Raw genomic sequence first — 27644 nt, 5'->3', positions numbered from 1 at the left:
AGAAGCAGGCTCCATGCAGGGAGCCTGATGCGGGACTCGATCCTGGGATTCCAGGATCATGCCCTGGGCCAAAGGCAGGCGCTTAACTGCTGAGCCACCCGGGCATCCCAACCCAATTTTATTTTTAAAACTGGTTGCATCTGAGGTCATTAGGCATTCACCTTGGATCCATTATTTTCTTCTTTGGTTTTGTGGTACTGGTTATTTTTAGGTACAGAAAAACTTTTTAGATTTATCTACTTAAACATATGCCTACCCTTATACACAACTTTTATAACAGCAAGTGTGAAAGCATATATGCTTTTTTAAAATATAGATTTTATTTTTATTTTTTAAAAGATTTTATTTATTCATGAGAGACACAGAGGGAGAGAGAGGCAGAGACACAGGCAGAGGGAGAAGCAGGCTCCATGCAGGGAGCCCGACGTGGGACTTGATCCCGGGTCTCCAGGATCAGGCCCTGGGCCGAAGGCGGCGCTAAACTGCTGAGCCACCTGGGCTGCCCTGAGCCACCCGGGCTGCTCAGATTTTATTTTTAAGTAACCTCTATACCCAACGTGGGTCTCGAACTCACAACCCCAAGATCAAGAGTCCTATGCGTTTCTGACTGAGCCAGCCAGACGCCCCAGAAAGTGCATATGCTTTAACCTTAAGTGCAGTGCTTTTTACTTATATTTTTGAGTTTTCTTCCCTCCAGTTCCTTCCAGTATCTTCCCTATATATCCCAGCTCTAGGATCTATCCTAGATATATACTCACATTAGGCCTTGCTGTGTTTTCCCCTACACCCACTATTCTACACTGACATATATGTGCATGCAAATGTATACATACACAGGGCTATTTTTCATCATTTTACCAAAATGGAATCATACGATAAATACATTCATGCATCTTTTTTGACCAACAATTCCTCATGGAACTCTTTCCCAATCTGCTTGTATGGCTCTTTATTCTTTGACTTAATTTTTAAAATTTGTAATTGAAGTAGAGTTGACATATAATATTATCTTAGTTTCAGGCGTACAACATAGTGCTCCTACAGTTATGTACGGTACGGCACGCTCACCACAGTAAGCGTCCTCACCGCCTGTCACCACAGAGTTTTTCCAGCGTTATTGTTGACTCTATTCCCGATGCTGTGCTTTTCATCCCTATGACTTGTTTATTTTATAACTGGAAGATTGTATATCTTAGTCCCCTTCACCTATCTCCCCATCCTCCTCCTCTTTAGCAACCACTAGTTTGTTCTTATGAGTCTCTTTCTCTTGGCCGTGGTGGTAATGGTGGTAACGGTGGTCTACTGTGCTATGGGTTGACCCATACAGGCACTCCCTCTGTACCTGGCGCCTGGCCACTGCACACTGGTCTGTGATAAACATCCATAGGCACATGCCCTTCCATACGGGCACTTATTTTGATGCGGTAGGTTTCCAGGGATGGTCACAAGGTATATGCATGTTTAATTTTAAAACACATCGCCAGGCTGCAATTCAGAAACACAATCGTCCTTTCCATCAGGAGCATCTGAGAGCACCAGTTTCTCCATGACCCCACTGATACTAAGTGGATGGTTCATGTTAAGTTTTGTCCTGCCCTGAGTCACTACTCTATATATGGCACTTTAAAAGGCTCTCCTTCTGTTTTATTTTGTCATTATAAATTGTAAATCTGAGATTTGTTTTCAAAAACATTTCTGGAGGGATGCAAAAGCCAGTAGCTTAGAAATGCACGTTTATCACTGAGTCAGTATAAACCCACTTGGAGCAGATCTGTTATGAACCCAGCTATGAAACCGAAGAACCTGTCTTTTCCAGGACATCACTTCTAATTATAGTGTATCCTCTTTTTCTCAGTGTCTCTGTCTGCCTGTCTGTCTCTCTCTCCCACTCTCTCTCTTTCTCCCTCTCTCTCTCTTTCTCTCTCACACGCACACACACACACACGCTTGTCTCTGTTTTCATTACATTCAGTGACAAATCCAAAGTTCGAGGTGTGTCTGTCCAGTACCAGACAAACAATGTAGTTCAGGTATCATAAAGCACTTATTATTTACAAGCTTGATAGTTCTGGCTGCCTATAATCAGCCATATTGACTGGTGAAATTATGCTGCATAAATTTTATTATCAAGTCATTCAAGTCAAGGTCACCTTTTATCCTTTTTTTTTTTTTTTTAAACCACCTTTCCAGGTCAAATTCCATTATAAAACCCGAAGACTGTGTAAATTCATTTTATTTGGGTGCTTTGCTGCATCAATATTTCTTTTTTTTTTTTTTTGCATCAATATTTCTTAAAATGTGTTTGTCATTGGCTGGGTCCTGGACATGTTTTGTTTATAATATTTTGAGTGTTTTGTTACTCATGGTAAGGGGATTTGACATGGATGTCTGGGTTATGTTTGGCTTTTGGCATAAGCTTTGTGATTTTGCTGATCTAATGTTGACATCGTTGTATCATTACCAAAGCAGTGGGATAGAAATAGAGGCATACAGCGCTACTATCACATCCCTCCTACCAGGGAAATATGTATTTCCCAAGGGAAATCGAGTTAAGGGTGATCAGAAACATTTCTCATGAATCAGACTAGGTTTTATATGAATTCTTTCCCATAAATTGTATGAGAATTGTTTTTTACCATCTCTGTCTTTCCTTTGGTTAAGACATATTTCTGTGGAGTTGGGCTAATCCTGCAGAAAACAGATGTTTCATGCAGTGATGATTTGGAAGGGAGCTGATATCAGGAACCAAGCCTGGACAGTGCATCACTTACAAAGAATCCAATTTGTCAAGTCTCTGACAGTACCAGATTCCTTTAACATCGGCCACACGTATTTCATGTTAGCTCTTGGCTAAAATGGGAATAAGCAGTTGTTTTTGGTTTGGGTTTTTGTTGTTGTTGTTGTTGTTTTTGCCGAGACTTTGACCATCTCTTACAAGCAGTTTGATCTTCCTTGCTGAAAACTGACATGCAGATAATACTGTTATCATTCACTGAGAAGACCTAAATCTGTATTTCTAGGGAAGGATCTATCTGTCCCCAGAAACCTGGGCTTTCTGGTCCTCATGTCCCCTTTATCTTCTGACTCCATTGAAGTTTGGCTCTGAACAGCCACTCTCTCGCTCCCAGTCTTCCTTCACAGTGACTCTGCCACTAGGAATTTAAAGCATGATCTGGGGACAGCCTGGGTGGCGCATCAGTTTAGCGCCACCTTCGGCCCAGGGCGTGATCCTGAAGACCCGGGATCGAGTCCCACATTGGGCTCCCTGCAGGGAGCCTGCTTCTCCCTCTGCCTGTGTCTCTGTCTCTCTCTCTGTTTCTCATGAATAAATAAAATATTTAAAAAATAAATAAATCATGATCTGGAATGTTAAAAGTGGAGGGTGGTTATGGTATGGAAACACTTAATTTTGTGTTCTTTTACTTCCCCCAACCTTTTAATTTTCTTTGCTGTATGTACATCAATCCAAAAGATGTCTTTAGAGGACCTATAGCCTACCCTTCTGTGGTAAGCAGAATAGTGGTGCCACAAAGATGTCCACAGCCTTAATCCTTGGGACCCGGGAATATGTTACTTTCCATGGTAAAGGGGATGTTGCAGATGTGATTAGGTTAAGGATCTTGAGATGGGGAGAGTGGCCTGGATAGTCCAGGTGGCCCCAGTATAATCAAAGGGTCTGTGTAAATGGAGGAGGCGGCGAGAGCAGAGTGAAAGACCAATAGAAGCGCAGGTCCAAGTGATGTAGTTGCTAGTTTTGAAAATGGGAGGGGGCCTCATGCCAAGGAATGGAGGCAATCTCTAGAAGTTAGAAAAGGCAAGGAAATGCATTCTCCCCTAGAGCCTCTAGAAGGAAGGCTGCCCTGCTGATACCTTGATTGTAGACCCTCAAGACCCATTTTTGGACTTTAGACCTCCTCAACTATGAGATAACGGTTTGTGTTGCTTTAAGCCACCAAGTTTGTGGTGATTTGTTACAGCAGCAATAGGAAACTTTAAGATAATTCATTCTCTTAAATATTGTCAATGTATTTTTGCTTCTGTGGGAGGAAAAAAAACAGAAAGGAGCCCTGTCAATTACATCCCAGTAAAACTGGGGGTGGGGGGATAGGAATGAATGCTTCAAACACTTTTCTAAAAAGTAGATCTTAGGGGCTCCTGGGTGGTATAGTCAGTTAAGCGTCTGGCTCTTGGATTCAGCTCAGGTCGTGATCTCAGGGCTCCGTGCTCAGCGTGGAGTCTGCTTAGGATTCTCTCTCCCCTCTCCCTCTTCCCCTCCCTTCCCCCCTGCTCTCACTCTCAAATAAATCTTTTTTAAAAATTAGATTTTAATGCTGTGTATACAATAACTACTCAGTAAATCCCATTGGCTTATGTTTAAATAAATCTTATTGTATTACTTACCTATGTTGCTGTATAACAAATTACTCCCAAGTGTAGTGGCTTATAAGATAACATTTGTTGTCTCATGGTTTAGCTGTGGTCTCTGACTCAGGGACTCTTACAAGGCTGTGATTCAGGTGTCAGCGGAGTCCCAGCAATCCCAGAGCTTGACTGCGAAGGATACGCTTCCAAGCCCACACCCGTGTGGTTGGTGACAGCACTCAGTTTCTGAGACGTGTTGGCTGCAGTCCACCTTTACTTCCTTGTCACATGGGCCTCTCCATAGGACAGCTCACAACACGGCCTCTGGCTTTATCAAAAGCTTACAAGTGAGAGAGGAAGAGAAAGAGTGAGCAAATGGAAGCCAGAGTCTTTATGTAACCCAGTATCAGAAGTGACAGCCCATTAGTTTCGCTGATTCTGCTGGTTAGAGCCAGGCCAATAGGTGCAGCCCACGCTCAGAGAAGAGAAGGTTGCACAGGGCATGAATGCCAGGAGGCACTGGGTGTCTTCAAGTCAGCTTGCCAAGCTTATGATCTTGAGTCAAAGTGCAGTACGTTTTCCATATGATCAGTGACTCAAAAATGTAGTGGTTTTTTTTTTTTTTTTTTGAAAATGGAAGGGAAGCCATGGTGAATTCTCCTCAGAGTTCCTGCCTAAATGTCATTAGCTACTTTTGAAAGGAGAATGCCCCAAACATGAATGATTCATGTGGAATCTTAGATTTTCAGGGAGAAAATCTTAGATTTTCATAGAGAGAACAAAGGCTGCTTTTGTTCACTACGCAGAAAACATGATTTAATTCATGGCTAGTTTTTGCCAAGCTCTCTACTTACCAGTAGTACATTAAGTCAATCACCGAGCCCCTTGTCCTTAGGATATACTCATCACAGTGATGGATGTTAGTAAGTCTTCAGAGCAGTGATGACCACGAGCCAGAGCCTGAACATAAAATTATCCAGGGAGAAGCTTCATATTTTCCTTTGACTGGGTTGTCAATCTTTTTCATACTGATTTGTAGGAGCTCTTTCTATATTGTGGGTGCTTGTCATTGTCAGTTGTTTGTGGTGCAAATATCTCCTCCCCTTGGCCTTCTATTTCACTCTTCTGTGTACTATTATATTTTTCTATCCATTAATAAATAAAAATTCCTAAATGTATCGATCTGTACCTTAAAGGCTAGTGAGTGCTTTCTGTGGCTTCTTTATTAATAAACCCTCTCAGCTCAAGATCATGAAAAAGTTCTATTATAGATGCTTTGTTGTTTTGCCTTCTGTATTGATATATCTACCCCTGCAGTTGAGTTTCCTATGTAGTGAGGTGCAATTGCATTGTTTACAAATGTGGTTTTCGAAAAGAGAAAAAAAATAGCACAAATCCATCATAGGGAATATCATGAACATTTTGGGGGGCTCGGACTTCACTGAATCATCCAGTAGGAATAATAATTATAGCTAACATTTAGTAAGTGCTTATCGTTTGCCAGAAATTGCTCTAAGTACTTCCCTTATATTAACCCCTACGGTGAGGTAAGGACTGATTATTTTATTTTTCAGATGAGGAGGCTGAGGGACAAAGAAGTTACTTACTTGACCTGAACTTACTCAAGGTCAACGAGTGAGGGAGTGTTGGGATGAGAGTGTAACTTACACAGTTGCACTTGCGCTGTGACTCTTAACTACTGAGGTCCAGACGAATGAGGGGGCCTTCGCTCACCAGCACCCCCATCAGTAGTACCTCGGGCATATTGGTAAATCAATCCAAGACTCTGCAGATAGGTTAAGGAAAAAACCAAGTTTTGAAAATTTTCAAATGCATCTCCCCAGTTTGAAAATTGTATTGTTTTTCCAATATATCGTTTTTAGAAGAGAACAAATTAAATTCATAGTTAATGTAAAGTAATAAATCATTCGAAGAATTTAAACACATTTCAACTTTGACAGGGTTTTTTTTTTCTCTTTTCATAGTTTCAGGTCCTCCTTAAAAATCTTTTTTCTCTTGAGACTCTCGGTTTCGGCTCAGGTTATGATCTCCAGGTCCTGAGATCAAGCTACATGCTGGGCATGGAGCCTAAGATTCTTTCTCCCTTTCCCTCTGCCCCCCCCCATAAAAGTTTTTTTTTAAATCTTTTTCCTCTTAAAACAGGTGCCAGAATATGCCCTTTGATCATCTTAGGGCATTCTCTGCTTTTTCAGGTTTCTTTTGCTTTCTGAACCTTTATTTAATCCTTAAAGTTCTATATATTTGGGTTCCCACTTGTCTTGCCATTAATCTAAGTTCATAGGCCTAAAGTGATTTCTATTTTGCAGCCCTCAGTATAATTTTATGATTATAACTACATATTTGAAATGTTTTCTGAATTTTTCTGAGCAATTAAAAACCAATTGTGAGCACTGTATATTTGAAGATGAGGAGAGTGTGTCCAAATAAAGCTAAGAAATAATAGTAACATGTATTTTTAAAAAAGATTTATTTATTTATTCATGAGAGACACAGACCAAGAGAGAGAGACAGAGACAGAGGCAGAGACATAGGCAGAAGGAAAAACAGGCTCTCTGCAGGGAGCCCGATGCGGGACTCAATCCCAGATCCTGGAATCACAACCTGAGTTGAAGGCAGGCACCCAACCACTGAGCCACCCAGGCATCGCGTAACATGTATTATTTTAGTTAAAAATGGTCACATTAATATATCTCAGTGGTGGGAAAACTTCACTGTAGGCTTAGTCTATAAAGACCAGAAAGCTTCCATGGGATTCTTTCTCTCTCTCTCTTCCTCCCTCCCTCCCTCCCTCCCTCCCCCTATCTATTTATTTTACAGAGAGAGAGAGAGCGAGCATAAGCAGGGGAAGTGGCAGGCAGAGGGAGAGGGAGAAGCTGACTCCCCATTAAGCAGGGAGCCAACAGGACCCTAGGACCATAGGATCGTGACCTGAGCCTGAGGTGGGTCTGCCTCCCAACCTAGGTCTGCAGGCGTGAAATCCATGGTGAGGGAGCTGCCTGCCCAAGATGAACTTAGGGGCATGGAAGGTAGGAGAAGTGTCATGAGTGATGTGGTTTGAAGTGGTGGGGTTCGGAGCCGAGGGCCAAGAAAGAATTCTTGAGGTCCCTTCAGTGCAAAAAGGTGGTTTTACTAAAGCACGGGGACAGGACCCGCGGGCAGAAAGAGCTATGCTGGGGTCATGAGGAGTGGCCCATTATATACTCTCAAGTTGGGAGGGGCTCAGGGACAGTGTGAGTATGTCAGGAATTTTGGAAGCAAGGTTTCCAGAACCATGAGTGGGCTGGCTATTATTAGGGAAAGGTACTGTCTAGTAAAAACTCAGTCCTGAGACCCTTCAGATGTGCATCAGTGGGCCATATGCGTGGGGCATGATTGCCAACATATATCTTGGAGAGTAGAGAAAAGGGAAGTTTCCAAAGGAATGTTTATGTTAAAATAGACTTACAGGATCCCGGTGGTGGTCGGGCTAAGATTGCCTCTTGCCCCTTAGCAAGGTCTTAACATACAGGCAGCTGAGTCCCTAGAGGAAGGTCACTCTGCCTGTTTCAGGGACTTGTCAGTGGGCTGTAGGCAGTAAGGACATTTTATTTCTTGTGCTTTTGTTCCCATATCACATGTATAGGGAATAGCTGGAAAGTTCATTGAAATAATGAACTCTCCGGCTAAGGCAGCAGGAGAATGAGCTGGGTTAAAGCAAGGAATGTCGCCAAGAAAAGCTCCCACTAGGGACATTGGCAAGAATTGGCAACCTCCCTGGATATGAGAGCAGAAGCCACAGAAAATGATTTGCATAGTTCATAGCTTTACATTTTTTATGTTTGACTAAAGGAGGTCCGGCTTCCATGTGTTGCTGATTAAACTGTCGTCCAGGGCCAGAGGTGAAGTGAGACCTCCAGCCCAACTTACTTGCTCTGTCATGGCCCAAGGGAGGGGAAGAGCTTCCCAGCTGCACAGAGCCAGTAGCTTGGAGACCGTGTTTGTGGAAGAAAGGAAACCGTAGGGCCTGCGACCTCTGACAACAGTAAAAATGTGGGGATGGTATCAATTCCTGGTGCAGGACTTAAAATTGGGCAGAGTGGGGAGGCAGGAGAAAAGGATGAGGAGACCAGAGAGCTCTTTGCTGATGTAATCCTGCTCTTCACAGACGAGGAATAATTGCAATAAAAAGTGGTGGTTCTTAAACATATAGGAAGCCTTCACACAATCCAGCTCTTGTTTCACGGTAAATTAAACGAGGTTTCTAGCTGGGGCACAAGGGTGTAAGAGCACCAAGTTTGGCCACTCGCCCCTGACAAAATCCAAAGGCAGAGAAAGAAGTAGTGGTGAAACAAGAAAGGAATTTATTTTAGTGAGACCAACCCCAGGAATACAGCAAACCAGCATCTCAAAGATTGTCTCCAAAGTGCTGAAAATACGTCCAGGTTTGCAGAAGGACTTGGCCATTCCTTTGAGCAAATGTTTGACCCTTCTGGATCATGTATAAAGATGAAACAGAAAACAAGCCAGGGAAATTGTGTGTGGACTAGTTTTCTTTTTGGAGGGTGAGTAGAAATGAAGCAAAGAGGGTGGAGGAGAAATGCGATGAGAACAATCCGAGTAATCCCAGTTAAAAACCCAGCTGAGCAATTGAGAGCTCTGAGGGTTTTTTTTCAAACTCAGAAGCCATTAATTTTTTAGTACCTTTCAAGCATGAAGAAGGGATTGGTTACGTAAATTATGACGTGGCCTTACAACGGAATGCTTTGCAGTCTTTCCCGAGGATGAGTTACTTCTCTGTTTTGACATGGAAAGGTATTCGGAATAGAACACTGAGTTTGTTCTAGCTTTTAAGCAAATGATACATAGCGCCGGAAACAAAAAAGAAACTGAAAGCATAAATATCAAATTGCTAGCAATATTTATGTCAGGCCGAGAAGGAAGATCACAGAAAGATTTTCAGTTTAGAGATTACACCCTTCCAAGTCTTAAAATATGTTTTAAATTGATGTGTGTGCATTTTTTTAATAATCCGAACAACACGGCGAAGACATTAGCACTTTGAAAAATCAATGTGAACAATGTCCCATGGTGAATGTTTTCAAGGAGCAGCGAGGTAAGGGGTTTTGTCGCAGAGTTTCATTGCACATCGGGCTACATAGGACTGGGGAGGCTGAGCGTCCATCCAAAAGGAGAGAGAGCAGCACTTTCATAGAGCCGCCCCCCCCCCCCAGATAAGACACTGGAACTGGGCCGTGGGTTGTTGGCCTGTGCTTGCAGCATCCCGACCCTCCTCCCCCAGATTGCACAACTGGTCCACCCCAGCTGGGCCTTCTTCATGCCGGTGTCTCCGCCCACAGCGCAGGCACGGGAGTGTGTGATGTTCACTGACGGTAGACAGAGAAGGGAGAACAAGTGTGAGTGAGCTGTCAGCCGGTGGAATTACTTCCAGAGGCCTTAAAGTGAGTCTGGTAAAAATCCCAGAGAGGAAAGCTTGGAAGGTGGGAGGGTGAACCTCTTCTGGTATCTGCCCAAGGGTCTTGGTTTGCTTCGCCATCCTTTGGATTTTCTCAACCAGACTCGGTTGATGTCGAGTGATATCAGTCATACCTTCTCTCTTGGGTGTTTCACCCCACCTGTCTTCGCACCTGCATCCCTAGAGTGTATTTGGTCCTCCGTGATCCTTCCACGCCTGCCTTTGTTTTGTTCACTGTGTCACCACGTCAACTCTCAACAGGGTGACACAGTGAACTGGGCCCTGCCCTTCCACCTTGAGCTCCACTATGCATTCCATCCCGCATCCTCTCCTTTTCCACTGGAGGCACACAGGTGATGTCCTGATTCTGTTTTGAGTTTTCCATTTCTGCACTCAGGTCTTCCAGTGGCACTGCAGCATCCCTTCTGGGCCGTGGGTACAAACACCCATGGAAACCCTGTGCTCCCTGGCATTGGGAGGGCAAGTGGCAGGTTGTCTGTGGTTCTGAGCTCTTGGCCCCACATGTCACAGTAGGAGTCTGGTGAATGCTATGTACCCTCTTCACAGAAAAGTATACACACTTGAAAAATTGTGTACACAGCTCTAGGGAGAGCATGGACCATCCAATCCCCACTTGTACCCCAAAGATTATGCATCCCCAAATCCCTGGACCTGATGCTCTGTTTTAGGATACATGAAGAGGAGTGAGTTCACTAGAGACTAAAATACAACTAAGTAAAGAAAAAGCATGTTTCTAGCATTTTCTTCACACTTAAAACTACCTGGAGGCACAATGAACTGAAGATAAGCCAGATTGGGGTGTTGCAGTTATCAGCATGATGTTAAAATGGGAGGGAACAGTTGGTTAAGACAGCTGTTGGCATATAGCTGTATAGCCAGGTGACTGGTATACCTCCTACGTGGGTGGCTCTAAAACATACTGGGCCAAATCACTTAAGTTTAGGGGTACGTGTATATGTGTGTCCATGCATGTGCACATGTGGGAGTGGGAGTGTGTGTATTAAACAGCTCATAGGGGACGCCCGGGTGGCTCAGCGGTTTAGCACCTGCCTTCGACCCAGGGTGTGATCCTGGAGTCCCCGGGGTCGAGTCCCACATCAGGCTCCCTACATGGAGCCTGCTTCTCCCTCTGCCTGTGTCTCTGCCTCTCTCTCTCTCTCTCTCTCTCTCTCTCTGTGTGTGTCTCTAATGAATAAATAAATAAAATCTTAAAAAAATAAACAGCTCACATAAGTTAAATTTTTAAAATATAAATCTAAGAGAAAATAAAGGATTTCATTTCAATTTATCTGTCATATCTGTTAGATATGTTTATATTTCATAGATCTTTGTTAAACATATCATTATTATAGCTTTGTTCCTTTGGGCATTATGGACACTAACATTTTAATGTTGCTGGTCCTTTTTCAGGATGGACAAGCTTCATTTATACCATATCTGGAAATGTGTATATTGGTAAGTGATGACTCTGTTGCTTTGAGTTCAGTTGTGCTGTAGTTGAAACTAGTGAGGGGAGGGAAAGCAAGATGAAACCTTTCATGTAATCAAATAATAGCCACCTTTCGGCCAGCACCAGCCCTCTCTACATCCTAGTACATCCTGGTATGCCCAGGACCGAGCACCTCTCAGCTTCCAGCACGTTCGGTGAGGGAGGAGGATGTGGACACCAGGCACGATGGCTGCCATTTTCCTGTGGCCTGTGTGCGGATGTAAGGTCCAACCATGATCACTTGGGTTGACACCTTGTTAAGAGGTTGGCGACCTCCATGCCAATGAAGGGATGGAGCTCTAGTGGGCTAAGAGGAGCAGGACTCTCTCTCCTGGGAGGTGGAAGGAGGTGAGTTTGCAGTCCCAGGTGCCGCTGAGAAATCTCAAAGTTGGTTTTCTCTTATTTTAAGGGTCATTGATGTGTCTCTTGTTGTCTAGTCTAGGAGGGATATTTGAGACACAACCAACAGTCATTTTTCTAAAGATTTTATTTATTCATGAGAGACACACAGAGAGAGGCAGAGGGAGAAGCAGGCTCCCCACAGGGAGCCTGATGCGGGACTTGGTCTCAGGACCCTGGGCTCATGCCCTGAGCCGAAGGCAGACACTCAACACGGAGCCACCCAGGTGCCCCAATGGTCATTTTATAGATAAGGGAAGTCAAGTCTAAAGAAAGTTATTGAACTTGCCAGGATTATGCCTTGGTCGGCTGGGGCCCCAAACCAAGGACTCCCCAAACCGTTTCCCGTGCCATACTCCATAATCGTTGTGCAGTGACAACACAGCAGCCACCCTGTCTGACTTGTCTTTTCCAGCCTAAGCCTTTTAGCCAGCCCCGCCGCAGAGGAGCCGCCAGTGGTGGCAGAGTGGAGCCTGCAGTCAGGCTGGTTCCTGCTGCATCTCCTCCCACCCTCCCCATCCTCCTGGAAGTGGCACTCGTGTCGGGCAAGTGTCTCCTGACAGAAAACTGCTGTCACAGATGCTGTAGGCGCCCTGCCCACACCCCTGCGGCCTTAGCTCTGCGGCAAGAACTATCTTCCTGGGGCCTGAACACGGCCACCTCCTGGGTAACACGGCCCGACAGCTGGCTTATTGGTAACATCTGCTTGGGACTTGAAGGTGACACCCAGAGCCACTTAAACCATTCTTTATAATCTCCAAAAAGAGTTCAACTGCCTCAATTTACTCTTTAGGAAAATAATGCTAATACAAACCCATGTATTTTGATTTTATGCAGCAAAAGTGGCCTCAGTTCCTCTTTCACTGAATAGCATTTCAGTTACAGGTCAGAAGCAAAATTCATTTATTTTAGCATTTGAAAAAAGCTGGAAAAAATTAGTAGTAGTATCACAGGTATCACAATTAAACTCTATGAATCATCTGAAAGAGTTGAAGCATCATTTGCTTTCTGATCTCTTGAAAATCTTGAGTATCACAAAGTACTTTATACAAATGGAGAGTGAAAACTATTTTTATGGTGGTGGCGCCATTGCCTTATGATTTCAAGAGAAACAAAATAATCTGCATAGATGGAAAGTAGTAGAGAAAGCACTTGGAATTCTAAGGTGGGAAGGACACCAGAAATGTTTGTGTGGAATGAGAAAAGGCAGGGGCAGCAAACTTGTTATAAAGGGCCAGGGATCCCTGGGTGGCGCAGCGGTTTGGCGCCTGCCTTTGGCCCAGGGCGCGATCCTGGAGACCCGGGATCGAATCCCACGTCAGGCTCCCGGTGCATGGAGCCTGCTTCTCCCTCTGCCTGTATCTCTGCCTCTCTCTCTCTCTCTGTGTGACTATCATAAATAAATAAAAATTAAAAAAAATTTTAAAAAAAAGGGCCAGATGATAAATATTTTCATCTCTGTGGACCATACAGTTTTAGTTGCAACAATTCCTTCCTGCCCTTGTGCATAAAAGCAGCCACAGTGATACATAAACAGCTGGGGTGGCTGTTCTAATAAAACTTTATGGGGATGCCTGGGTGGCTCAGCGGTTGAGCGTCTGCCTTTGGCTCAGGTCATGATCCCCGGGGTCCTGGGCTCGAGTCCCACGTCAGGCTCCTTGTGGGGAGCCTGCTTCTCCCTCTGCCTCTCTCTCTGCATCTCTCATGAATAATAATAATAAAAAAAGCCCAAAACAGAAAGACTTTATGGCCACTGAAACGTGAGTTGCGTATATTTTTCATGTGCCATGAAATGCTATTCTTTTGATATTTTTCAACCATTTAAAAACGAACAAACCTTTCTTGGCTTCTGGACTCTGCAAAAGCTCATACTTGATTTGGGTCTGAGTGGCGTTGTGGAGGATGAAGGGGAGACAAAAGAACAAATAATCTTCAAGAACCTGTTTTCTTAATTGAAGTAGAGTTGACGCACAAGGTAACATTAGGGTCCGGTGGACATCATAGGGATTCGACGAGTCTCTAGGTGACACTGTGCACCCCACACCTGGAGCTCGCATCTGTCGCCAGGCAGCACTGTTACAGTGCCACGCACTGCACTGCCAGGGCTGTGCCTTTCATCCCTGTGACTTATTCAGTCTCTAACTGGAAGCCTGGACCTCCCCCACCCCTTCACTCATTTTGCCCATCCCTCTGAGGCCCCCCTGCTCTGGCATTCAAAACCTTTAAATTTTTTTTAAAGGTTTAATGTATTTATTTGACAGAGAGAGAGAGAGAGCAGGGGTAGAGGAACAAGCAGACTCCTCACTGAGCAGGGAGCCTGCCGTGGGGCTCAAACCCAGGACCCCAGGATCATGACCTGAGCCGAAGGCAGATGCTCAACTGACTGAGCCACCCAGGCGCCCCTCAAAACCCATTTTAATCAGTAGTTACAGCCCTGTTTCTTAACAGACCTTTAGTCCAAGAATTTAGCAAGTGAAAAGCTTGTTATTGGAGGGGTAAGAATGACCTATACATCCCCTGGTTTTTCTGGACAAGGCGGGGGGTTTCCTGAGTCATTTCTATTCACTGGCCTGGTCACCTCTCATGACCGTGGGCCGCAAGTGCAAAACATCTGGCAGGAAATGGGGTCACAGTCTGTAGCCTTGGAGCGAAGAACTTGCATCTGTCCGGGGTGAACTGGACCTCGGAGAGATTCCAGCTCGTGTAACTGGCCTCTTGGGACTCCACTTTAGCCAATGAGTGACTGGCCAAATGATCTCATTTGAATTTTATCTCCTTCCCTTCCTCCTGCCCCCCTCCCCAGTGGAGAAGTTAATGAGAAAAACAAAAGGGCAAAAACAAGTCACCAGAGGAAAAAAGACAAAGCACAGATAGCTATTAAATATGTCCTGACATATACAATCTATATAAGAATCCAGAAAACGCTTTCTGACTTTACTGCCTCAATTTTATCTTGCTTTTAAAACCAGGATGGCACCAGCAAACCACAGATGGCAGGAACCGATAAGCAAGTAATTGTCTTTCCCAAAATGTCATGCACCTCCTTTCTCTTGGAATAGATGTTATAAATGTGCATTGAGCTGGAATGAATAGGCTGCCATTTGGGTTGAGAAAGTAATCTGGGGAGATTCCATAAAATGGAGATTTAGGAGGACTAAAAAATATTAATTGATACAGGGAGCTCTTAAAAGACGGACATTGTTAAGTTTTGAGTAAGGGGACAGGTGGAAATTTCAACATTACAGATTACCGGAGTGAATTCTTTGACAATAATCTTTTACTGGGGCTTCAAGTCCTTTGACCCACTCTCAGCTGAGATCTGTGCAGTATATGATTAAAAAAAAAAATCAGGGGCAGCCCGAATGGCTCAGCGGTTTAGTGCCGCCTTCAGCCCAAGGCCTGATCCTGGAGACCCGGGATCAAGTCCCACATCAGGCTCCCTGCATGGAGCCTGCTTCTCCCTCTGCCTGTGTCTCTGCCTCTCTCTCTCTGTGTGTCTCTCATAAATAAATAAATAAATAAATAAATAAATAAATAAATTCATTCTTAAAAAAATCAAAAGAAACTAAAAACCACATGGTCAGAAAGCCAATAGATCCCAAGTCTACTGGCACTGAGCCCCTTCCCTGCAGCTGAGATGAAAATGACATTACGCATTAACACAGAGATCAAAGGGTAGAGGAGTTGACATCCTATATCCCTGCAGCTTGGGACAGTGTATCAGCTTGGATGTCAGTCTCCTACAGGGACCAGTATCAGGTATACGGTTTGGGCTGAGAAAATATATTTAGAAATCTAAAAATATTTGTCTGTGGTTAGTGAAATGACACCTAAATGGCTTATGCGGATAGTGAAATGTTTCAGACTTACTTAAGTAAGTAATTATTCATGCTTAGTTCGTGCTTAGCCCTTTGCTCCTGATTCTGGGTGGTTTTAAGTTTGACACCACTCCTGGATGTCAGTAAAGGTGCGGAAACACTAGAAGCCCTCCGAGTTGACCTCCGCTTACCTGGGATGGACTGGACTAAGCAGTGCGCTCATTCCAAGGGGAATACCTTGCGTGAGGGGCTTTGAACACCCAGGACGATCAGCAGCCCCGGTCTGCGTGCCCATTGCTACTCCCTCCTGCCACACTGAAGTGGGCTTAAAGGCAGTTGTGGTTGTTCTCGGATCTGTTATGCCAGTTGCACCAATAATTGCAATTATGCGATTTAATTAAACAATATGTAAATTAATGAAGTAAGTGTAAAAAAAGAGTTGGTATTTTTAGGGGCACCCGAGTGGCTCAGTAGGTTAAGCGTCTGCCTTCGGCTCATGTCATGATCTCAGGGGCCTGGGATCAAGTCCTGCATCGTGCTCTCTGCTCAGCTGGGAGTCAGCTCCTCCCCCTGCTTGTGTGTGCTTGCTCTGTCTCTCTTGTCTCTCTTGTCTCTCTCTTTCAAATAAATAAATAAAATCTTAAAAAAAGAGTTGGTATTTTTAGAACAGCTAAGTCAAATGCTTTGTAAGAGTGAATTGCTAAAGAAGAGCTTTTGAGTTAGTATGGGAAGGATGACAGGAAAAAGGGTGGGGGCAACTAATAATCTAGAAAGATTTTAGGGATTAGAGTCATTATAGTTATGCTTTCCAAAGACAGGGCTTCAATCCAATCAGCAGACCCACCTTGACTGTATTTCTAAAAATTGGCAAATGTATGCATATTTACGCTTTAATTTACAACGTTGGAGGCAGTTGATTGTCTTTTTGAATTAATGATCCTGATTGCATCGATAAGAGGGCCCCGACTGTACATATAAAATTGACGATATCAAGCTCTAGTGGAAGTGCCAGCATGTGTGGAATGGCAAGTCACTGGGACGGCAGTTCTTGTAAAGAGAAGAAAAATGAAATCTGGCTTATGGGGGAAAGTTGCCCAGCAATTAATCGCCCACCGAAGCTGCAGCACTAACTTGAAAATATGTTTGAAAGTATTTTGCCCTTTCAGGACTGTTTAGGCAAACAAAAATATTTGCAGTTCAATTGTTTTCGGTTACATCTTCCTTAACTGCACTATTAGATTTAACATTCTTGGCAAAGCTGCTCCATGGAAACTATGTATTATCTGATTTGGGCTCTGTTTATAATTGAAAGTAGTCAAAAACAATAGAGTATATTTTCTTTGAGACTTATTTTAGGTTCAGGAGATAACCAGGTGGGTGAAATAGCATAGAAAGGATACGCAGATAGAAGCAGTGTTTGTTTTCGGGGATCCTGTTTTACATATTTCATAAAACAATACAGAAGCTAAAGGTACACTTAGAATGACCTGGAAACCTGACTTCAGTGTCTATAAGGAAAGGCTACCTTAGACTGGAGCATTTTGCATGGCCTCTTCAGAATCAGCATCGTGATTCCTCTCCTAGAGCAGCACAGCAAGTGGGCAGCAGTTGCCCTCCACGTAAAGTTGGGATCGGCCTTCTTAGGAAAACAGGAACTCTTCATTTCCAAATTCAGGTTTGCTCACAGACCCATGATCACCACCGTTGAGCAAGCTCCCCTGACAGGAGGTGCAGAGGAATTGCCCAATTCAGCATTATTTGAGAGTTGTCTCTGGCCAGCTCACTCCATAAAGACACCGAAGGGGCTGTATAAGTTGTTTTGGTTTATGTATGGTGGAACGTCCTACGTGACAAAATGAGGGGCCAGGAGTAGACCTCGTGGGTAACGTATATGGGTGTCGTGTAGGAGTGAGTTGACACTAAAACACATGTTCCATTACCTGCAGGGAATCTCAGTAAAGCACATTTAATACAGTGCCTCTTCAGGGACGCCTGGGTGGCTCAGCAGTTGAGCATCTGCCTTCGGCTCAGGTCACGATCCCGGAGTCCTGGGATCGAGGCCCGCATCGGGCTCCCCAGGGGAGCCTGCTTCTCCCTCTGCCTTCTTCTCTGTGTCTCCTGAATAAATAAATAAAAATCTTTTAAAAAATGCTTCTTCATATCACAGTTCAAGATATTGCCCAGTTCCAAATGAGATTATTCTTAGACTCCCTGGCCTCTGTTTTATTGCCAAATCCATGCGTGAGTAGACCATCCATGGCATTCTGTCACTTACTTTCAATGGCATCTGTTGACCTAAATCTTCCATAGAGAAAGAACTTTTAGTGGTGTGCTGGGCCAGCTGTTGCTCCCCCTGGGGAGCCGATCATGCACCTCTTCCCTGACCTCACACTGGCAGCTTGGAAATGACCACAGTGGGAGCACTTGCACCGTGGAAATTAGCACGCACCACACATCGGGGTCGTTCTCCCGCTCCTCCTTGAAAACCAGTTTCCAACATTGACTAGCACACCATTGCTTCTGGGACAGAGGTTCTTAATCTTTTTTTGTGCCCTGGACCCTTTTTGTCCTTTGCCAAGTCTCCAACATCTGAACGGTGTTGTGGTGGTGGTTTTAATTCAATGAAGTCACTAAAATGTTAAAGGAGAAGTTGATGGTGTAGTTACAAATGTGCTTTTTTTGATGGCATTTGTAAGAACACCAGTGAGCAGCAGCTCTTCTTTAAATTCTAGGTAGTGATTCCCAGAAGCTGTGTTTTGAGATTGCTGCAGCACTACTATGACATGAAAATATCTGTGATTTCTACTGGAGACAGAGTCATTGGTCCAGCTAATGCCACAGTGGTCATTGGCTACATTCGTGACCGAAGGAAAGGCCACATTTCAGTTAGGTGTTAGTGAAAATAAAGATGTAATTTATCTGCCATCCAGTGATTGCTCGGAGTTCTATCCATGGGTCCTGGGGCTGCACTGACGCCAGGTTAAGAACTCCTGCTTGGTTAGAATCCTTTTTCACACTCGTGGGCATCAAAATGAACCTTGTTGCTTCACACAGGTTATCTCCACGAAGTGGGGGCAAAAGGGAGGATTTTTTTTTAAATTTCATTTTATTGGAGTTCAATTTGCCAACATATAGCATAACACCCAGTGCTCATGCCATCAAGTGCCCCAAAAGGGAGGATTTCTTTAGGAAAAAAAATAGCTGCGTCTGGACTCCAATATTTACAAGACTCACAAGTTATGTTTCTGTTGACATAATTATTCCTCAAGTTATTGTTTTCATTTGGATAAGCACCCCCTAATTGATCATTCAGCTTTAGCTTTAACATGTCAGGTCAATGCCCATATTTTATCCCAAAACGTTGTGAAGGTGTATCACTCTTAGACATTTCTATGGGCTTCTCTCCCTACTTGGAATCTTCTCTCTGTTGTCCATTCACATGTCTTGGTTTTTTACCCAACTGAACGACCCAGCCCAAATCCCACCTCCTCTTTCCAGCCTCCTATGGCTCTTCTACCCCACTGTGGCTTCTCCATTCCCTACCCTCATGCAGAACCACTGCTGTCATTTTCAGGTCACTCTATTATTCTGTTCCTAGTGAGGATCCTGTTAGACTCCTCTCTCCGGCCTCTTACCAAGTCCTTTTGATTCTTAACCCCACCTCTAAAATCCATCCCACTCGCTCAGTTCAGACTGTAATTCATTTTCACTTAGACTATTAGAATAAACCCCTAATAGGTCATCCTAACTTCATTCTTGCCCCTCCAGTCTGTTCTATGCTCTGGTCCCAGAGTTATGTCTCCAAGACATGGGGCTGACCATTTCACACCCCACTCTCTCCACAAAGGCCCTCCACTTTATACAGATAAGCCTGGCCTTCAAATCTTTTCTTGATCTGAAGCCAGTCTACATTTCCATCATTCTTCACAGAGGAATGTCGCAGCAGTGGTGGAAGGGTCACCCTTCCTCTAGAGATGCCCTGCACATCCCCAGCACCTTATCTTTGCACAGGCTGCTGTCTTGTCTAGAATGCCCTTCCTCCTAGCTTTACCTGGTGTAGGTTTCTGTAATCCTGCAGAGCTCTGTTCAAGTCAACTCTTCCACAACAAATCCTTAGGGCCCCTAGACCTGAATAAGCCCCTACAGCCCTATTCTCTCATTGAGCTTTGCTCATTATTTTATTGTTGCATTAAGACACAATTTCATTTGTATTTCATCTGTCAGCCTCATCATAGAAGGGATAGAAACGTAGCCATCCTGAAGACACCGCCCCTCCCCTAGTACACACAGCATTTAGCACAGACCCTTGGTCATAGTTCAATAGCTATCCCACTTACTTATTTTTCAAAGGAATTACTCTCTGATCCTTTTATGAAAATATATTTAGCTTTTCCCAATGAGATTTAGGTTATTTGTGTAAGAGGAATCTGTGGAGTACCTGGCTGGCTCAGTCAATAGATCTTGTAACTCTTGCTCCTCAGGGTCATGAGTTTGAGCCCCATGTTGAGTGTGGAGCCTATGTAAGTAAAAAAAAGGAATCTGCTTTGCACTTTGGATTTTCTCATAGTACTAGGCACTCATCGGTGCTCAATAAATACTTGTTGACCTGAATTAATGATGGCGTTTACTGATTTTCCTAAGTACGCTTAGCTCTTATGAGATGTGTATAATTTGCACAAGGAAGCATTCTTGTTAGCATGTAATACCGAAGACTATGTTTAATAATTGAACTGTTAGGCCTGCCATCCAAAATGTAAGTGGAAACTTGATGCAGAATTCACCTCCCTGGTTTTTTCCACATGGGAAACCAGTCAGTTTCAGACTTTAATACTTGCAAATATAATCAACCAAGAGATTTAAGGAGATTCCTAAGTCTCTGATTTCTGAGGTTGAAATGAACATTATGGTGTTATGTAGTTAACTGCATTTGTAGCCACGTGATAAATGTACAATAAAGCACATTCAATTTCATGGGTCATCTTTTTTGTAGGGCCTGACGATGCGCAACAAAAAATAGAACCTCATCACACAGCAGTGCTGGGGGAAGGTGACAGTGTCCAGGTGGAGAACAAGGTAAGTATTAAAAATGGGGTAATTTTCTTAAATTACACTTCTACTAGTTTACAGGTAAATGCCTAAATCTCCTGTGTAGCTGGAGAACTGTCTCTCTTCCTTAGGCAAAGAAACTCTGCCACAAGTTTATCATCTTTCATTAACCTCCGTTATTTCTCTTGGTTTATTTTCAAGTTTTATCTATACCCATTGCTCATCTTCAGGACTCACCTGAAGCCTCTACTGTTTACCCCTAGAAATCTGAATCTGGAGGCAACATGAGTTCCTTGTCTCTTAATTTTCTTCCTTTATACACTTGATTTATTTTATTTTTAGTCTAAACAAAAATAGATCAGCCCTCTGGCAGTATAAATATAGATCTCCGTGCTTACTCACATAGAGCCCTTTGCAAGTCAGCCCCATTTTCCAACTGGGAGGAGCATATGATGCATTTTGTAGTCCCTTTTGTGTTGAATCCCTGCTCCTTAGGTAGAGTTTGTGATATTTTAGGAGTCTTGGCAGCTTCTATGCCCAGATTGCCAGGTTTCTTCCCTGGGTCTCTTTCATTCCCTTGGGTGATTCTCTCACTCTTTTGTGAGCCTGCTAAGCCCATCTAATGGTTCTGTGTTGTTCTACTAAAGAGGATTGAAGAGACAACTGTACATAAGACTCCTGACCAGATGAATTTTGAAAAGTAGGGATGAAAACTATGTCAGCGTGCAGGTGGCTGGTGGAGAGGCAGTCTGGCTGCTTTGTGGCACTCTGCCCCTGGTGTTATAGAATGTAGTGGATTTGAAGAATTACTGCATCTTAGCCCACTTTCCTGGCAGCTCACCTCCTGCCGCTTCAGTCACCCATAGCACTGCCGTGAACTCTGAAGTAAATAGAAGAAAATCCTCATGAGCACCAGAGAAAATGCAGATCTCGGGGCCTGTGCCCTCTCTTATTAGGTTGAACTGTTTGAAACTGCCACTTTTTGACCTACAGAAATGTGCCAACCCAAGGCGGGAACGAGGCATGGAAGCCACACAGAGAGCAGAACCTACTGATAGCAGATGTGTTTGTAACATTATCCGATTTAACTTGACACCTCAGTTCTTCCTGTAATCTGGCAGAGGGCACATTGCAAATGATAAGGATTTGGAAGCTGGAATGAACCACCAGGAAGGGCTGAGGGGAGCCAGAGAGGCAGGAGGCAGCAAGGGGAGCAAAGAGTTGGCTTAAAGGTCAGTTCACTGGCTCCAGAGGCACCATTCTGCTGTGTGTTCTTCTGTTATTATCTCTGTGTGTGAGCACAGCCAGAGCCAGCATTAGAAAGATTTCTATGAAAAATATTATTTTAGAAAATTGGCATTTAAATGGGTGTGTCGTGCTTACGTCCACGGATAGCAGGAAGTCCCCGTAGATTATAACGGAAAAGAGATTGTGGAACTGTGAATCTTGACCTTGCCACTTGTTAGCTGTGTGATTTTGGATACGTTTCTCAGCCTCTCCAAGATTCTGTTTCTTTGTCTGCAAAATCGAGGTAACGATGCTGCGTGCATGGGGTTGTTGGAGGGGATATGTGACATTACGTATGTCAAGAGTCTGCTCCAGGCCTAGCACAGGGCTCAGTAAGTTCTGTCCAATAAGCCAAATTCAAAACCTGGTTTTGTAAATAAAGTTTTGTCGGAGCACAGCCATAGCCATTCCTGTCGGTTTGTCGGTGGATGCTTTCACACCACGACGGTAGAGTTGAGCCTTTGCAGCAGAGACTATACGTGACCCACAAAGCCCAAGGTACTTATTCTCTTTACAAGCACAAGTTTGCTAATCCTGGGTTTAGTACGTAATAGGTGCCCAATAATGGTAGCTAGAAAGTTCGCTGATCTAAACACCTAATTTAACAGAGAGTCGTGTCAGATACGTGTTACCTAGTGAGGATTCATACTTTAGGCTCTAAGGTTCGGGTCATGTAACAGTTTCTACAGCTAGAAAAAAAGATCATGATCTTCAGTTGGGGATTAAACATGAAGCAGTAAGTGGGCCCCTGCTACCTTTGTATGAGGTCTTTTCATCAAACCCTAAAAAGCATGTACTGAGATCCTAGTAACATTATAACGATTTCTAATTAATGAGCTTTGTATTAGAAACATAAATATAATATGTATAATATAATATTTTACCACATATTTAGAAATTTGCTGTATTAGAGGCACCTGGGTGGCTCAGTGGGTTAAGCATTCAGCTCTTGATTTCAGCTCAGGTTGTGATCTCAGGGTCATGGGATCAAGCTCAACGTCGGGTTCTGCACTCAGCGGGGAGCCTGCTTGAGATTTTCTCTCTCCCTTGCCCTCTGTCCCTCCTTCTGCATGTGTGTGCGCATGCACTTTCTCTCTTTCTCAAATAATGAATCTTTTAAAAAGAAAAAGATTTTTAAAAAGAAATATGCTATATTATTAGAATAGTGTAAAGTTTTAAACAATTTTTATTTATTTTTTTTAATTTTTATTCATTTATGATAGTCACACACACACAGAGAGAGAGAGAGAGAGGCAGAGACACAGGCAGAGGGAGAAGCAGGCTCCATGCACCGGGAGCCCAACGTGGGACTCGATCCCGGGTCTCCAGGATCACGCCCTGGGCCAAAGGCAGGCGCCAAACCGCTGCGCCACCCAGGGATCCCAGTTTTAAACAATTTTTAAAGGCTTTGTTTTAAAGTGCCTAATCATTACTGCTTTACTTATTATTTTATTCTAAATTAGATAGACCTAAGAGAGATATCCAAAGAATTACATAATCTTCAGTTCTCTATTAGTGGTTAATAAATCACCCTAAACTCTAGTGGCTTACAGTGGTTACTCTTTCTCACAAGTGTGGTGGGGGTTCTTAGGCTGCTTTCCCTGGCATTGCCGGGTCACAGGACATCAGTGATGGTGGGAGTTTGGAGTCTTATTGTCAAAGTGTTCTCAGAAAGGATTCCTTTCTCAACCTAAAATCTCCCAAATGATCTATAAACATGTTCTTTCCCTGCATCCACACCAGCACCAGACATTGTAATTAATACTTCTTTCCGTTTTGGAGAAAAATCTAATCTTAATTCTAAAGAAAAGCTTTTAGAGACTTTAATATAATGGGACCCTTTTGGAGAGAAATTTAGCTGAGCAGATGTCACTTGGCACTTTTCATAAGGTCCCACTTAGTGTAACATTTCTGGAGTATATTTTACATTAATAGTAAGAAATGTCAAAAGTAATAAAATCTTACTTTTGGATTTGTATAGATAATCTTCCCTTTTAAAAACTGTTAATGGGAGATTATAAACCCCATAATAAGGAAAGCACATGGTTTGTCTCAAAGATGTTTCCAGTTAAAGAAAATCTTAATTTGCATTCTTCTTCTTTATCTGAGAAGGTTAATGTTTTTGGTGGTCTGGGTTTATTCTTGAGTCCTGATTGAGAAGACCAATCATCTTTAGGAATAAATGTTTCTGTATTGAGTGTTAACACAGAAAATATTTCTGGAATTTATATTCAGAATTAGGAACATTGTCCATTTGGCCAGCATGTCAGCTTCAAATTATTCCTAATCTGACATTCAGAGATAAGCATATTTAGGGCACCTGGGTGGCACAGTCGGTTAAGCATCTTGCCTTTGGCTCAAGTCATGGTCCCAAGGTCCTGGGATCGAGCTCCATGTCAGGTTCCCTGCTCAGCAGGGAGTCTGCTTCTCTCCCTCTCCCTCTGCTCCTCCCCACCAACTCATGCTCACACACTGTCTCAAATAAATAGATAAAATCTTTAAAAAAGGATAAGCATGTTTATTGTTTGATGTTTTCTTCCTTGACTTTAGGATCCTGAGAGAAGCCACTTCGTGCTAATTGCTGGGGAGCCATTAAGAGAACCAGTTGTCCAACACGGTAAGCCCCAAATGATGGCAGTTTTCCTGGTTGATTTTCTTTTTCTTTGAAAGTAGTGTACGTACATAGTATTATTTGGGAAGAATAGCTGGATATTTGTCCTCTTAATCTACAAATTCGAGGATTTTGTTTCATTCCTCCATCGTCAGAGGAAAATACATACATGGCATTTATTTCTATATTCATTCTCTCTTTTAAAGAAACAGTTCTTGAGTACCCATCATGTGTAGGATGTTGAGCTTAGAACTGTGGGGAAACCAAAGTAGTGTTTTACATTGTATCATAGGGAACTTGAACTTACAGAAAAGTTTTATGGCCTGCTGCTCAAATATTGTCTTTATCTTTACTAAAAACAGCAGTGATTTCAATACTGTTTGTAGTCCATTGTATTTTTAGTGAAAAATAGGAACCTTTTAAGACCATTTCTTTGGAAGTTTCTAAAATATTTGAGTCACTCTTTATTTGTTTAAAAAATCAATGTGAATAGAGGGAACTGTGGCATAGTAGAAATAGGACTTTAATTGGAGGCGGAAACTTCTGGAAAAAATACCATCACTTCACTTTGTCTTGACTTCTTCATAATGTTGTTTTATTAAATGAGGAACATCTAAAAGCACCTAGAATCCATCTTACTATTTATTTTTATTAAGAAATTTTTTTGGGGATCCCTGGGTGGCGCAGTGGTTTAGCGCCTGCCTTTGGCCCAGGGCGCGATCCTGGAGACCCGGGATCGAGTCCCACGTCGGGCTCCCGGTGCATGGAGCCTGCTTCTCCCTCTGCCTGTGTCTCTGCCTCTCTCTCTCTCTCTCTGTATGACTATCATAAATAAAAAAAAAAGAATTTTTTTGCCAACTTATTTAGATAAATGCCTATAAAGCATGTGTCTACCTATCAAATCATGAAATCCAGCATGCCTTAAAATCCCATCATATTACCTTGCCTTGCATCAATTCCTAGGTATACATAATGATTTCAGGAAAAAACTCCAGTTGATTGTACATTTAAAGAACACTGATGATTTTTTAAAATATTCTTTTTTGTTCTATTAATAACTTCAAGAGAAAACATTAAATTATACTTCACCTAGCCAATAGTAGTTGACCTCCATTTCACATACACTCCAACTTCCATTCCAAAGGCGAGTGGTTCTTGTTTCCTTTTATCTTGATTGAAGTGCACTGAATTAGTTTGTTCTTCTGGAAGAAGACAGGTCATAATCTTTATTAATAGCGGCTACAATTTAGGTGGGAAAAGGATGTATGGGATTTAAGTCTTTTGAGTTTAATAATATCCTCTGCACCAGTGATGAGAAACAGGAGTCTGACTAAATTAGGTGACAGACCAAAGGGGTGGATCTGCTCGAGGCCACCCTGCATCCGGGTCAGGGAATCCTCTCAAAGGGGCTTGGATCTCAGGAACACTGCAGAAGCCTGTACACCCAAACTCACGTTAACCTGACAAGATAAGTAAGTTCCTTGACATCTCAGTTAATGTGAGGTGAAGCATTTTGTTTGGTTTACTGTGTGTGTGTGTGTGTGTGTGTGTGTGTGTGTGTGTGTGTATTTAACCTTTTAAACCCCAGAAATATATATATATATTTTTATCTGTGCATGTTTAAAGACAGCCACAACCATCTCTTGAGTGTTGGGAAACCAGTACCAATTTAATGAACTCGCTAAGGACCTTGTTTTTCTTATCAGGGAGTGTCCTTAATTATGTGTCCACAAATTAAGCATGGAATGTCACAGAATGCTGGAATAGGAAATGTCCTTAGCGTCAGCGTAGTCATGTCCCTTTTAATAAATGAGGAAAATGAAATAAATATATTTTATTTATTTATTTAACAGAGACTTGGGTAGTATTTATCATTTACTACGATGGGTCAAAGTGCTTTCCATATATTAATTCATTTAATCTTCAGGATAACCTTATGAGTTTGGTCCTCTCATCCCCATTTTACAGATAGGGAAGTGGAGATACAGAGGTTCATTGGCTTGTCCCAATGCCACATATCTGGATTCACAATCAGGCTGTCTGATTTCCAACCACCCTGCCCTTCTGCTTCTCACCGTGTTGGGTTGACCCTCACTCTGCCCTGTGGCTTCTCTGATGGGAAGTGATGATTAGTAGTGGAGCTGGGATTCGAACCCTAGTCTTCTGACCCCATGTTTTGTGCTCTCCACTATACCAGGGTTCTACATAACGAGAGATTGAACACACACCATTTTTATTACTTGGGAGGGGAGTGTAAAGGTTTTAGAAGAGAAAAGATGAGAACCGTAGTTTGAAAGGGTATTTATGAGATTGTTGATAACTATAAAATAGTTTTCTTATTTATAACCTTTATAGTTGATCAGTTAAAAAACATACACTTTCTGGGGGATGTAATGTACAGCATGGCAACTGCGGTTTATAATACTATCGTGCATATTTGAGAGTTGCTAAGGGAATAGATCTTAAAAGGTCTCATCACAAGACTGGGGCACCTGGGTGGTTTTATAGGTTAAGCATCTGACTCTTGGTTTCGGCTCAGGTCATGATCTCAGGGTTGTAAGATCGAGCCCTGTGTCAGGCTCTGCATGAGATGTGGAATCTGCTTCAGATTCTCGCACCGCCCCCCCCCAAAAAAAAGTTCTCATCACAAGAAAAAAATCTTGTAACTTTGTGTCGTGATGGATGTTTAACTAGACTCACTTTGGTGATCATTTCACCGATGTGTACAAATATCAAATCATTATGTTGTACATCTTGAGACAAATACAATGTATTTCAGTAATACCTCTACATTTATTATTTTTTTAAATCAAGAAAGCATGTTTTTGTTTTCCTTTTGTGCTTTCTGGCTTTAGTTTTCTTCTTCCTCTTAAGGATTTGAGGAGATCAGCTCCTGCAGCTCAGCTTTCGGGGGGCTTCCAATGCTTCCCTAGTTTCTCAAAGTGTGGTCCTTGGACCAGCAGTATCTGCATCATTGGAAGAATAGTGAAAAATGCAGAGTTTCAGACTCCACCCTAGACCTCCTGAATAAGAATGTGCATTTTAATAAAATTCCCGGGTGATTCATGTGCACATTATAAGTTGAGAAGCACAGCAGAATACTATAGAAAAGGGTCAACATGGAAGCTCAGAAATGTA

At 42.9% G+C, this 27644-nt stretch overlaps 1 protein-coding gene across 4 annotated transcripts in view; it reads left to right on the top strand.

Annotated features, from left to right (window-relative positions):
• Nucleotides 1-27644, top strand: part of PIR (pirin) — a 105936-nt gene that overhangs the window by 76290 nt on the left and 2002 nt on the right. For all 4 annotated transcript variants that reach the window (XM_041741711.1, XM_041741709.1, XM_041741707.1 and 1 more), the window contains exons 7-9: nt 11267-11311; nt 20553-20635; nt 24446-24512. In XM_041741711.1, coding sequence (XP_041597645.1) covers nt 11267-11311; nt 20553-20635; nt 24446-24512 — 195 coding nt within the window. The remainder of the gene's footprint in view (nt 1-11266; nt 11312-20552; nt 20636-24445; nt 24513-27644) is intronic.

This window comes from Vulpes lagopus, chromosome X, assembly GCF_018345385.1.
Source record: "Vulpes lagopus strain Blue_001 chromosome X, ASM1834538v1, whole genome shotgun sequence".
Taxonomy (NCBI): Eukaryota; Metazoa; Chordata; class Mammalia; order Carnivora; family Canidae; genus Vulpes; species Vulpes lagopus.
The sequence above is the reverse complement of the archived record's forward strand: the minus strand, read 5'-3'. Positions and strand labels throughout refer to the sequence as shown.